General features: G+C 34.0%; 1 protein-coding gene across 7 annotated transcripts in view; it reads right to left on the bottom strand.

Moving 5' to 3' along the window:
* The window catches only part of LOC127699990 (annexin A4-like), a 68207-nt gene extending 55032 nt beyond the window's left edge, over positions 1–13175 (bottom strand). For 5 of the 7 annotated variants that reach the window (XM_052203362.1, XM_052203366.1, XM_052203361.1 and 2 more), the window contains exons 1-5: positions 13092–13162; positions 7688–7829; positions 7337–7429; positions 4565–4684; positions 1059–1505 (exon numbers count right to left, since the gene is read on the bottom strand). In XM_052203362.1, the coding sequence (XP_052059322.1) occupies positions 1059–1505; positions 4565–4684; positions 7337–7429; positions 7688–7816 (789 nt within the window). In that variant the 5' untranslated portion in view covers positions 7817–7829; positions 13092–13162. Of the gene's footprint in view, positions 1–1058; positions 1506–4564; positions 4685–7336; positions 7430–7687; positions 7830–13091 lie in introns of all 7 variants that reach the window. The other 2 variants (XM_052203368.1, XM_052203363.1) reach the window with 2 other exon arrangements.
* Between the last annotated feature and the right edge of the window lie 618 nt (positions 13176–13793).

The following is a 13793-nucleotide window of genomic DNA, read 5'->3' as shown; positions in this document are numbered from 1 at the left end:
TCACAGTTTTATAGGCCAATCATACTTTGGTTGCTAGGTATGAAGGAGATTTTTATGTTTACTATTAATTGAGTTTTATGAATGGAGAACTGTAAACTCTGAAATTATTGTGAGGTTTATATTAATGTAACTGGGTGAGTATTTCAAATATCAAAGGAACTAGCATTCTGATATCTGTATGCAGATTTTCCTGAAATCTCAATATTTATTGTTGCAGTTTTGCCCATTCTTCAAACATCATAGTAATAATTTTTGAATTGTCAGTACAATGTAATATAAAACATTGGCTGCAAAGCTACAAAAGTATGGGATAGATTTTAATGACTACATTTTAATTCATAGTTTCCTGATGAGGTACCTTAATATAAAGCTTTAGATGCAAAGCAGAGAGTAGATTTTTACATCTACTTTCAATTTGTGGCACTAAATTGTTTAATATCAAGATTTTGCTACAAGTATGCAATGGGGAGAGAGAGGAGATATTTTCATGTCTGCTTTATATTGTATATTTTAATTGGCATCAGCCTGTCAAGCTAAGGGATTTTAGAAGAGGAATTTATTATCAGATAGATCTTCTTTTTATTTCACAAATAAAATATAAAGCAATTTATATGAAAATAGTAGTCTGCAACTTCATGAGAATAATATGTATGGACTAAGATATCCATATTCTCTTGTTGTTATTTCTCTTCCAGACAAGTGTTTTCCTTAAAATTGCTGTTGAAAGTTCGCAAAGCATCTCTTTACAACAGGGATGTTTATCATAAGAATAAATACAAAAGACCCTCCTTTTTATTAAATAAATTGGTACTATCACAAAAATATTTTCTTGGACCATTACATAAAATAATTCAAAATCTTCATGGGTACATAGTTATTGGAAATATTAAGTAATATTATATTTGGCACCAACAGGACAGGTTAAAGACAGAATGACTAGGATTCACTATAGAGTATGGGATAGGATTACTCAGGCTGGCTGTGAGTTACTTCCCTTACTTTATGAGTAAATGTACCTGCTGACCCCTGCTAGCTGAAATGAGGATTGTCTCCCTTACCTTCTGAACAAATGCATTTGCTGCTCCAGCTGGCTGTGAAGGTCTAGGTGGTTGTGAAGCATACTGCTGTGAGGGAGGTTGCTGTTGTTGTCCATAACTCTGTGGCTGACCAGTTGGTTGACCATATCCACCTGGTTGTGATGTTGGCTGACCAGTTGGTTGACCATATCCACCTGGTTGTGATGTTGGCTGACCATAGCTACCAGGTTGTGATGAGGGTGCACCATACCCTCCTTGCTGCTGTGGAGGTGGGGCACCATATGATCCTCCAGCAGGAGGTGGGGCAGAGGCTCCATAGGACTGTCCTGACTGTGGATAACCTTGGTTATAACCAGGTGTTGGTTGCTGTGGAGGTGGGTTGAATCCTCCTTGTGGCTGTGGGGGACCATAGCCACCCTGAGGGGGAGGGTTGTACCCTGGAGCAGATCCATAGGCTGGTGTAGAACTCTACAAATAAACCATCACATTATAAGACATAATGCAAGAAAATGCTGGACTTGTAATGAAATTGCTTCACCCTTTTTTGAAGGCAATTCCCATTATTTAACTCTTATGTCTGTATGGGAATATTTATCATATCTCTCAAGATCCAAAAAAACACATCTTGGTTAAGTACAAATATTTACATTTCTGGCCAGGAATTTTAATCTAAACAATGAATCTATGAAGTTAAACAGATGATTGTACCAACCACTCCAGTAAACTTTACAGAATAACATTTACCCACTTAAATGGCAATAACTTTTAACCCCATAAAGGACAATAACTTTTACCCCCCATAAAGGACAATAATTTTTACCCCCATAAATGACAATTATTTTTACCCCCATAAAGGACAATAACTTTTACCCCCATAAATGACAATAACTTTTACCCCCATAAATGACAATAACTTTTACCCCCATAAATGACAATAACTTTTACCCCCATAAATGACAATAACTTTTACGACACCTATACAGCCAGTTTTTCTTTAATAATAGCTGGAAGTATAAACTAGAACACTAAGCCTGCAATACCCTATTTAAAGTAAATGCTTGGCATTCTCTCAACTATTTATTACAGCTTCAATAAACAATCTAGAGTCTTCTTCCCATCTTGAATTGAAAAGTAGCAGAAAAAAATTGGGCTAGATCTTTAATGAAATGTGTAAATTTTGAGAGATGTTATTCATTGGTAAGACTTTTCATTAAAATGAAGAAAATTGTGTGTTTTATCTAATTTTTACAAATACAGAATATCTATTGTTTGATCTTAATTTTATTAAATTTTGTCATACAAGTGAAGATAACTGAGATAAAGAAACTTTAAATAAACTGCTTCGCCAAGCGCAGCTGGATACGACCACAGAGGTCTAACCCTGAACAGTTGGGGTAAAAATGGACACAATATTCAAGCTTGATACAGGTCTGAATTTGGATTGTAATTAAATATTTGACACATTATAGGTTTCTGACACAGAATAAATGTAGTCAAAGAACTTAAAATTGGTTATATGATTTGAATTTATATTCAATTGAAGATTTCTTGCTTTTGTGCAATACACTGTGCTGTTGTGCAATACTTAGTAAATCTGTTTTCAGACTATATACAAAGAATTAGCAATTGTGACCCCCAATTTTTCTTTGGAAAATTGACAATTTCTTAAATCTTGAAAAAAAAAAAAAATTTTACCCCCCCCCCTTTTCCAAAAAAAATACCATTTGAAGAAAATTTTCTTTTTGTAAAATGTGGTACATTTTAAGAGACATCAATACACTTAAACACAATATATTGTCTGAAAACTAGAAAAATGCTTGTTTTAGACCCTTTTTGGCCCCTTATTCCTGAACGGTTTGGACAATTACCCCCCAAAATGAATCCCAACCTTTGACTTGTAGTATTGAACCTTGTGGTACAATTTCAGAGCAATCAATATACTTATACACAAGTAATTGTCCTGAAACAAGAATAAACAGCTGCGCCATGAGCGCATGATACGCCCGTCGTCTTGTGTGTGAATTTTTATGCAATTAGCATAAATAGTTTCTGACATACGGCGTGTCATACGAAAACCCCCCATTTTTTTTTACAAAAAACTCAATATCTCTAAAATAAAATTTTGAATCAAAACCAAAAACTATACAGATCTTTAGATTAATATAACTAAGAAGTGTGTAAAATTTTAAGCAATAATCATAAATCGTTTTTGAGATACGGCGTGACATGTGAAAACCCCCCCTTTTGAAAAAAAAAAAATCAATATCTCAAAAATAAAATTTTGAATCAAAACCAAAAAGTATACAAAATTTTAGATTAATATAACTAAGAAGTGTGTAAAATTTTAAGCAATAATCATAAATCGTTTTTGAGATACGGCGCAACATGTGAAAAACCCCTCCCCCTTTTTTTACAAAATACTCAATAACTCAAAAATAAAATTTTAAATCATCACCAAAAAGTATACAGATCTTAAAGTTAATATAACTAAGAAGTGTGTAAAGTTTTAAGCAATAATCATAAACTGTTTTTGAGATACGGCGCGACATGTGAAAAACCCCTCCCCCTTTTTTAACAAAATACTCAATATCTCTAAAATAAAATTTTGAATCATCACCTAAAAGTATACAGATCTTAAGATTAATATAACTAAGAAGTGTGTAAAGTTTTAAGCAATAATCATAAATTGTTTTTGAGATACGGCGCGACATGTGAAAAAAAACACACACCTGTTTTAGTTACTAAGTCCCGTAACTCAAAAAAGTTTTAATCTTATTTTCACCAAAAAGTATACAGATCGTTTGACCATCATAAGAAACAACTATGTTAAGTTTCATGAAATTTGGATAAGTCATTCTCAAGTTACTGTGCTACATGTTTATGCCGGACAGACAGACGGACAGACAGACAGACAGACAGACGGACAGACAGACAGACAGACAGACAGATGGAAGGACGCCGGACATTTGTAAACCATTATACGTCCCGTCAAAAATTTGACGGGCGTATAAAAATGCTTGTTTTCGGACCCTTTTTGGCCCCTTATCCCTAAACGGTTGGGACCATCACTCCCAAAAACAATCCCAACCTTTCTTTAGTGGTATTGAACCTTTTAGTAAAATTTCATAGAGATCCATACACTTAAACTTAAGTTATTGTCTGGAAACCAAATGTCTTCGGATGACGAGGACGACGACTCAGAGGACCGCATGATAGCAATAAACAACCCCAAAATTTTTTTGGGGTCGTATAAAAAGTTTTTCTTCAAATTTACCTGTTTTGTTTTGTTGCAAGAAAAAGACTCTTGTGACCCCAATTTCTACTCTTTTTTTCAAAGAACTTTCGAGACCCTCTGGTTTTGTCCCATTAATACACACCTTCAAAAATTTGAAGGCTAAAATTTCATTCAATGTATTGATGCTGTGATTGAAAATAATAGGATTGGTGATTGCTTTACGCCACATCAGCAGAAAATTATATGAAGATTTGGCAGTTTTTACAGTTAAATTAATTGACACCAGGTTTACCTGATACTGAGGTTGTGGAGGACCATAACTTGAAGGCATGGCTGGTTGAGGGGGCTGTGGTGCTCCATATGATGCAACAGGAGGTGGTCCATATCCAGCTGCTGGTGGAGGTCCACCAACCTGAAAATATTTAAATGGCTCTTTTTTCAAATACATGCAATGTGAAATTTACACAATCAAAACAATTTTACACACATTTCGGTCAAAATATCAATCAACAAGTTGTCCCTCAAGTTTATAAATATTTTTGTTTATTCTTTGTTTAAATAAAAAATGAAATATATTTACATGTGATTTTCCATATCTAATTTACATAAAAAAGAAGAAGATTTGGTATGTTTGCAAATGAGACAACTCTCCAATGGAGACCAAATGTTGTCTTACTTGAAGTAAATGTACAAATATTTATACTAGTATAGTATAAAATGCAATAAAAAATCATTTTAAAAGAAAATTCAACATTTTATGATAAAATTCACTAAAAAAGTTTTTATATTGGAAGTCAATTTTCTTCCATAAAGACAATGCCTAATTTACATATACTCCTCAAGATAAAGTTTACTGACAAAACTATTTAACTTCATGTTTTTCTGAAAATTTCTACTAATAATTATAGCAGCTAATTTAGTTGAGAGACTTTATAATCTTCAACGGTAAGATACAAATCACAAAACTGAACTTGACCTGTATTTTATGTTGGATAACATCATGTTCAAATTTCAAAAACTTTGGTCAAGTGGTACTTACAAAAAATAAAAATGTTAAGGAAACTAAGGGCATAACTTTTGAAAAGCGAGTTTCTAAAACACCGGATTCAAACTTGACCTTTATTTTATGATCCATGACATTATATTCATACTTTTCCCATTTGAAGGTTTTCATCTTTATATTCCATGAATACCTAATATAATCAATCAAGGTGCTTGTGAGCACTGAATGGTAAGAGTTGCATTCATTTTGCAATGGGCACTTAGTTAATCATATATAAACATTGCATTTGCAGTGAGAGGCAAATTTTGAATTGGAGATATCATCCTTTATCCATTACTGTATTTCGTTCAACTATAATTTATATAATTATGAACTAAGGAAGATAACACTACTTTTATAATGCTATTTTTAGAACTGATAGATTCACTTTAACATAGTGTTCTTCACTAGTACGGTTATCCACAAACACATCTATTTTGTTCCTTGAATATCTGAGTATACAAATCATTAATGCATTACTTAAAATACAAATGGATAAAATGTAAAAAAAAAAAATTAACAATGTTACTGTTCTTTGAAAAGTAGTAAGTCTTAGTGATGAAGTCAGGAAAATATAATTTTCATCCAGAAACAAAAATCTCAATTAGTAAGGTAACTAATTATAAGGGCTACTGAACTGTAAATGTCAAAAACCACCAAAATCAAACTTGGGCTATACATGTATGTTATGGGTTTAAGTTTCAAAATCAAACTTGGGCTATACATGTATGTTATGGGTTTAAGTTTCAAAATCAAACTTGGGCTATACATGTATGTTATGGGTTTAAGTTTCAAAATCAAACTTGGGCTATACATGTATGTTATGGGTTTAAGTTTCAAAATCAAACTTGGGCTATACATGTATGTTATGGGTTTAAGTTTCAAAATCAAACTTGGGCTATACATGTATGTTATGGGTTTAAGTTTCAAAATCAAACTTGGGCTATACATGTATGTTATGGGTTTAAGTTTCAAAATCAAACTTGGGCTATACATGTATGTTATGGGTTTAAGTTTCAAAATCAAACTTGGGCTATACATGTATGTTATGGGTTTAAGTTTCAAAATCAAACTTGGGCTATACATGTATGTTATGGGTTTAAGTTTCAAAATCAAACTTGGGCTATACATGTATGTTATGGGTTTAAGTTTCAAAATCAAACTTGGGCTATACATGTATGTTATGGGTTTAAGTTTCAAAATCAAACTTGGGCTATACATGTATGTTATGGGTTTAAGTTTCAAAATCAAACTTGGGCTATACATGTATGTTATGGGTTTAAGTTTCAAAATCAAACTTGGGCTATACATGTATGTTATGGGTTTAAGTTTCAAAATCAAACTTGGGCTATACATGTATGTTATGGGTTTAAGTTTCAAAATCAAACTTGGGCTATACATGTATGTTATGGGTTTAAGTTTCAAAATCAAACTTGGGCTATACATGTATGTTATGGGTTTAAGTTTCAAAATCAAACTTGGGCTATACATGTATGTTATGGGTTTAAGTTTCAAAATCAAACTTGGGCTATACATGTATGTTATGGGTTTAAGTTTCAAAATCAAACTTGGGCTATACATGTATGTTATGGGTTTAAGTTTCAAAATCAAACTTGGGCTATACATGTATGTTATGGGTTTAAGTTTCAAAATCAAACTTGGGCTATACATGTATGTTATGGGTTTAAGTTTCAAAATCAAACTTGGGCTATATTTTATGGGTTTAAGTTTCAAAGGCAGAGTGGTTGTCATCTTGGCTTTTGGCTTGGGTCTTCAGGTGTCCACTGAAATGGCGGCACACAAGGAAAATGTTTGACTTATTTATTGAATATAATTTCAAAATATTTTTTTCTGCTATTCATCTAATCTAATAAAGAAATCTAGCAGTCGTAGTTAAAAAAAATACCATGATTTGGTCTCAAGCAGCTTGGTATCACTTGTTTAGCAGAAAAAAATATTCAATTTAGTTTGCCCTCTGTCTATTTTTAGCAAGATAGCCATAGTGGTGAGTCAGGTACTTACATCAAAACCAATTTGACCTGGCTGACTTGGATATCCTCCAGAGGAAGTGCCATAAGCTGCTGCAGATGCACTCTCTACTGTTGGCATGGAAACCTTTTAATAAAAGAAACAATAATTTATTTTTTGGCATCCAACAGGTTTTGTTTACCATTTTTGTCTATGAAGAGGCAGTTAAATGTCCACTGTGATTGTTGCTTGCATTTCATGGCCTTGTGCAATGAATTTAAATAGAATAAGATTTTTTTCCATTGGAAAAATTCTGTTGTAAAATATCTAGAAAACATAGCAAAGAGAACATACATTCACATGAAAATTTCCTCATACACAGTAAATCGTTCCTTGTCTACATACCTGTCCATACCCTCCTTGTTGGGGGAAGCCTGGCTGTGGTGCTCCTTGTTGTGGGTAGCCTGGTTGTGGTGGTCCATACCCACCAGGGGGAGCCCCATAGCCGGGATTGCCTTGGTATGGATAGCTCATTTTCTTTTATATTCTAAATTCAAAAGAAACACATATGTAGATTACAATAATAACAGACAATAAATACCTCTGAACTTTAAAGTAACACCTAATGTCAAGGGACACAGCATTTTGGACAAATAGTTTCAAATCAAAAGATATATTCAACTTACATTTACTGTTTAAAACAATTGTCATCAAGATTCATGGTCATGATAGTTAAAATAAAATGCTCTGTGCGTCGCAGCTTGATACAACTGCACAGGTTGAATCCTCAACAGTTGGGGCAAGTATGGACACTACATCCAAGCTTGATACAACTCTGAATTTGGATTGTATTTAAATACTTGACACATCATAGGTTTCTAACACAAAGTGAATGTGGACAAAGAACTGAAAAATTTGAAATTGGACAGTTACCTATTTTGGTCCAATATCCAAAATCTAAATACATGGATGGAATCAGCATATCACAGAATCCCAAGAATTTAATTTTGGATGAAATCAAACAAAGTATATTTTGGACCCTTTGGCCCTTAATGTGGAAAAATTTGAAGACAGGCCCCAAAATTAAAATCTAAATACACGGTAAGATTTAGCATATCAAAATACACCAATAATTCAATTTTTTAATGAAATCAAACAATGTTTTATTTTGGACCCTTTAGACCTAAATATGGACCAATTTGAAATCAGGATCCAATTCTAAATAAATGGTAAGATTCAGCATATTAAAGAACCCCAAGATTTCAAGACTTTGAATTAAACCCCATTGAAATTGGTCAAGAAATAAGTAATTTATGCAAGGTATTAGTAAAGTTTTGTTTTTGGCCCCTTTTTCCTAAACCATTAAGGTCATAACCCCTGAAAGCAATCCCAACCTTCCTTTTGAAGTATGGAACCTTGTGGTAACATTAAATAGCAATCCAAAGACTTTTACTCAAGTTATTGTCCAGAAACCCGAAAATCCTATTTTTATCTTGCCCCTTTTCAGCCCCTAATTCCTAAATAGTTTGGGCCATGACTCCCCAAATCAATCCCAACCTTCCTTTTGAGGTATAAATGTGGTAAAATTTCAAAGAGATACATAAGTTATTGTCATGAAACAAGAAAAATGCATGTTTTTTGGCCCCTAATTACTAAACAGCTGCGACAATAACCCCCAAAATCAATCCCAACCTTTGTATTTTGGTATGGAACCTTGTGCTAAATTTTCATGAAGATCCGTACACTTATACTCAAGTTATTTTCTGCAAACCAGAAAAATACTTATTTTTGGCCCTTTTTTACTAAACAGCAACGACAATAACCCCCAAAATCAATCCCAACCTTCCTATTGTGATATGGAACCTTGTGCTAAAATTTCATAGAGATCCATACACTTACTGTATACTGAAGCTATTGTCTGCGACCAAAATGTCTTCAGACAACAAATTAATGTCTTTGGACAACGAGGCAGACATCGCCATAACATGATAAAAACGCAAAAATTTTGCGGTCGTATAAAAATGATGGTAAATGGATTACTACTGTTGAACATTTTTCAGGGAAATCTACCAATCTACCATTTAAGCTCCCTATGGAGTATGGAAGCTTATATTACCCTGACCACTGACCTTAAGCAAGAAAACATGAAAATCCTAGTCAATTAAGACACCTGCCACATGCGGGGTTGAACTCACAACCTCAGTGTTGACAGGCTAGCAACACAGTAGATGGACTACTTAGACCACTTGGCCACCGAGGCCCCTCTAAATTGGAAAATACTCTACAGAAAATCACAGGTCAACTGCTTATCAAAATTCTTTCAAAAATGAAATCAATCACAATCAATATGGAATACAAATAAGTTTTGAATGGATAGCTGGTCATGCAAGTGTACATGGCAACAGAATTGCTGACAGTTTGGAAAAGGGCAGCAAAGGAAGCTAATGACATACATGTATCCAATGAAGCACATTTTACAGTAACCAAGCAGTCCAAGCAGACAAAAGAACAGATGCAAGATCATTCGTAATTAAACAAGAGTGCACAAGCTGAAATGTCTCGCCTTCTTTACTTATCATGCTTATCATTGATATTATGTTGATAGTTCTAAATATAAAGCTTTACTACAACTACATGTATCACATAAACTTAACATGATCCAAGAAAATGAGGTCAAGTTCATATAAACCAAACAAGAAATACATGTACACCTTACAATCATTCAATACACTAAATATAGTTGACCTATTGCTTATAGTTTCTAAGATACAGACTTAACCAAGAAAACTAAACATTGACTAATGAACCATGAAAATGAGGTCAAGGTCAGATGAACCATGCCAGGCAGACATGTACAGATTGCAATCCTTCCATACAACAAATATAGTTGACCTATTGCTTATAGTAATAGAAAAACAGACCAAAACACAAAAACTTAACACTGAGCTATGAATTGTGAAAATGAGGTCAAGGTCAAATAAAACCGGCCAGACTGACATGTACATCATAAAATATTTCCATACACCAAATATAGTTGACCTTTTGCATATAGTATTAGAAAAAAAGACCAAAACTCAAAAATTTAACATTGACCACTGAACCATGAAAGTGAGGTCAAGGTCAGAAGACACCTGCCAGCTAGACATGTACACCTTACAATCATTCCATACACAAAATATAGTTGACCTTTTGCATATAGTATTAGAAAAAAAGACCAAAACACAAAAACTTAACTATAACCACTGAACCATGAAAATGAGGTCAAGGTCAGATGACACCTGCCAGTTGGACATGTACACCTTACAGTCCTTCCATACACCGAATATGCTAGACCTATTGCTTCTAGTATCTGAGATATGGACTTGACCACCAAAACTTAACCTTGTTCACTGATCCATGAAATGAGGTCGAGGTCAAATGAAAACTGTCTGACGGGCATAGTTATCCTATTACTCATTATAAGAGAGAAATTCACATTACAAAAAATCTTAACTTTTTTTTCAAGTAGTCACTGAACCATGAAAATGAGGTCATGGACAATGGACATGTGGCAGACGGAAACTTCGTAACATAAGGCATCTATATACAAAGTATGAAGCATCCGGGTCTTCCACTTTCTAAAATACAAAGCTTTTAAGAAGTTAGCTAACACCACATCCGTTGCCACTGGATCACTATCCCTATATAGAGCTTTCTGCAACAAAAGTTGCAGGCTCGACAAAAAAGGCAACAAGGATGGGATAATAGTGATGTAGGAAGATTCTCTACAATGTTCATCAACATGTACATGAACCAGAAAAAGTGTTACATGTATATGATTTTACAATTAAAAAAACATCAGGTATTATCAGTTATTAAACATGTTAAAGATCAGGAAACTAACTAAGAAATTGTCAACATACAATTAACATTAATACAGATCCAAATTGTGAATGTGGTCAACTAGAAACCATCATTCACTATTTACTTCATTGTGAACTTTGGAAAAGAAAAACTTTGACAAAAGTTAAATTTTCATATGGGATCTGTACACCTGAACTTTTAATATCGTTCAAAAGGAACGACAACTATCCCATTGTAAAAGTCTTTACTAAAGTGTTTTTTTGGAGATTTTATTAGTGATTGAGACTCTTTTAATTTCAATTAATTTTACATAAAGTTGACACCTATTAACACATGATTAAATAATGTGAGTTTAACAAAAACAAGAAAATATTTTGTAAACGCGAGACATTTGAATTACATGAGCGACCATCCAGTGTCAAGAGGATCATCTACAGAAGACGGATTCATCTGTTATTCAGAACACCCTGAGAGTTGCAAGGATACAGTGGAATCATGCACATTTCGTATCAGGATAAATTGAGATGTGTAACTTTACATACGAACAACCCACCAGCCAGGACAATCCCTAACAAAACACCAAAGAAGTGTCAAGATACAGAATAAGTCAGTTGCACCTAGGAACAGTATATCTAACCGGATATGAATCTGATAGGCTTTTAAGTATAAAATTGATAAAATCCCGAACTTTACGAAACTGCTGAGATTTATGGATTATGGAAGAGTGACGGAAAAACTATCAGAACTGCTCAATAAATTAACCACATAATTCCAAACCTTTAACAAATACAATGAACTGGGAAGTTTTATCGTAAAGTAAATATATTTTGTAATATAATAAAAGTGTGATTTATTTGATGTGAAGTGTTTTAAAATGGTTTGTGAAATTAGCAGTTACTGGGAATGCCATCAGCGCCATTTTTTTATTACCCCATTTGCATTTTGTACCCTTCTGTGATGAAATGAATGCGATTATGAAAAATTTGAAGTGACAGATTACAAGTTCGATACACTGGCATCACTTATTACTTAGTTTGAATGACATTTAATGCAAAGCCGTTAATAGCGAGTACATATTTTACACATGTCCGTTTCCATATCTATTGTGTCATTTATTAACTATGACCCGGCGAAAAAATCGGCTATAATTAGGTAGTGTCAACTCCCGTCAATAATAAATGGTATTAGCCCAAATTCGAACGAATGACACAGAACTATTGTATTGGTCAAAGTTGCCCCCTACTTTGACCTGGAGATCAATAGACGTATTTACACTTGTATGCAAATTTGTCCCCCATTATGTAAAATCACACAGGTTCCCGTAAACTTTGACATCATAATTCAAAACATTCGACGTCACAATTAAAAAGTGATTGTTGCCCGACGTCAAAAGGTGATTCGGAGTAGATCTAAGGTCATTCAGAGGCAAAATATAGCTAAATACCAAAAGTGTAAATACGTTTATCTTCTGAAATCTCTTCGGTTTGTCTGTTCCCGCAGCGGCATGGCAGCCAGGTGGTTCTCTCCGAGTACTTCGGATTACTCCACCATAATAACAGACTGCCCAGTGTCCTAGCACTCCCTTTGTGTTGGGGTGGGGGATGTCCTTGTAAATGTTGTTGTAAATACCATGAATACGTTAGTGACACATCTCCATTAATCCCGATTGGGAGTGTACACGGATTCCACTGTACCCTCGCAGCTCTCGATGGGCGCCCCGAATAACGGAGGAATCTACGTACATACATACATACATACGTCAGCGCAATATTCAGCCACTTCCTAAAAGAAGAACTAAATCCGGGAAGACACTGTCATGACTGTGATCCCCCGAGAGTATCGCATCTGACAAATTAAAAGCCTCGCAACCCTACATGTTCCGAAGTGTTAGTTAGCATTATGGACTTATTCAGTTTTTACTGAAATAATTTAAAGGAAGCTTTTACCTTTTAAAATTTAAACTTACTTTTCCTTCTCGTTATTTTCTGTACTTTCGAAATGTCAAAACATATTCCGGAAGTTTGACAGGAAACTGGAATGCCCAATGAAAACGAAAAAACATATATTTGAAACAGACCGCAACGTACGCAAATCATAACTTGCTCCTTTCAGTACGCAGTACGCTAAGATAAGACTACTATAACACTTTTTAGTAGTCTCAGCAATAAGTTTGAATATAAGCAGGGTTAGAATTTGACCAAACTAGGAGGTGCTTGTATATAATAATAATATATTAAATAACAGTCAACATGATATGGGTTTACATGGGAGTGAAAGGTCTTGCGAAACCCAATCATATTATCAGTATACAATATCTAACGAAATCAGTGGCAAATGGCAATCAGATAGATGTTATACTTTTAGATTTTTCTAAAGCATTTGATAAAGTCCCCTATTAAAGACTAGCTCAAAAATTAGATGTTTACGGTATTAGGAATCAAAACTTAAATTGGATAAGTGTTTTTTTAGCTGACAGGCAACAGCAGGTACTTTTATATGGTGTCAAATCTTCCAAATTAGCTGTTGACTCTGGTGTTCCAGGGAATAGTATTATGCCCCACATTATTTTCACTATTTAATAATGACTTACCGGAACATGTAAATTGCAATGTAAGACTTTTTACCGAGAGGACTGCTTATTATATAGAAATGTAAATAATAACTCTGA

The sequence above is a fragment of the Mytilus californianus genome, unplaced genomic scaffold, assembly GCF_021869535.1.
Source record: "Mytilus californianus isolate M0D057914Y unplaced genomic scaffold, xbMytCali1.0.p SCAF_46, whole genome shotgun sequence".
NCBI lineage: Eukaryota > Metazoa > Mollusca > Bivalvia > Mytilida > Mytilidae > Mytilus > Mytilus californianus.
The sequence above is the reverse complement of the archived record's forward strand: the minus strand, read 5'-3'. Positions and strand labels throughout refer to the sequence as shown.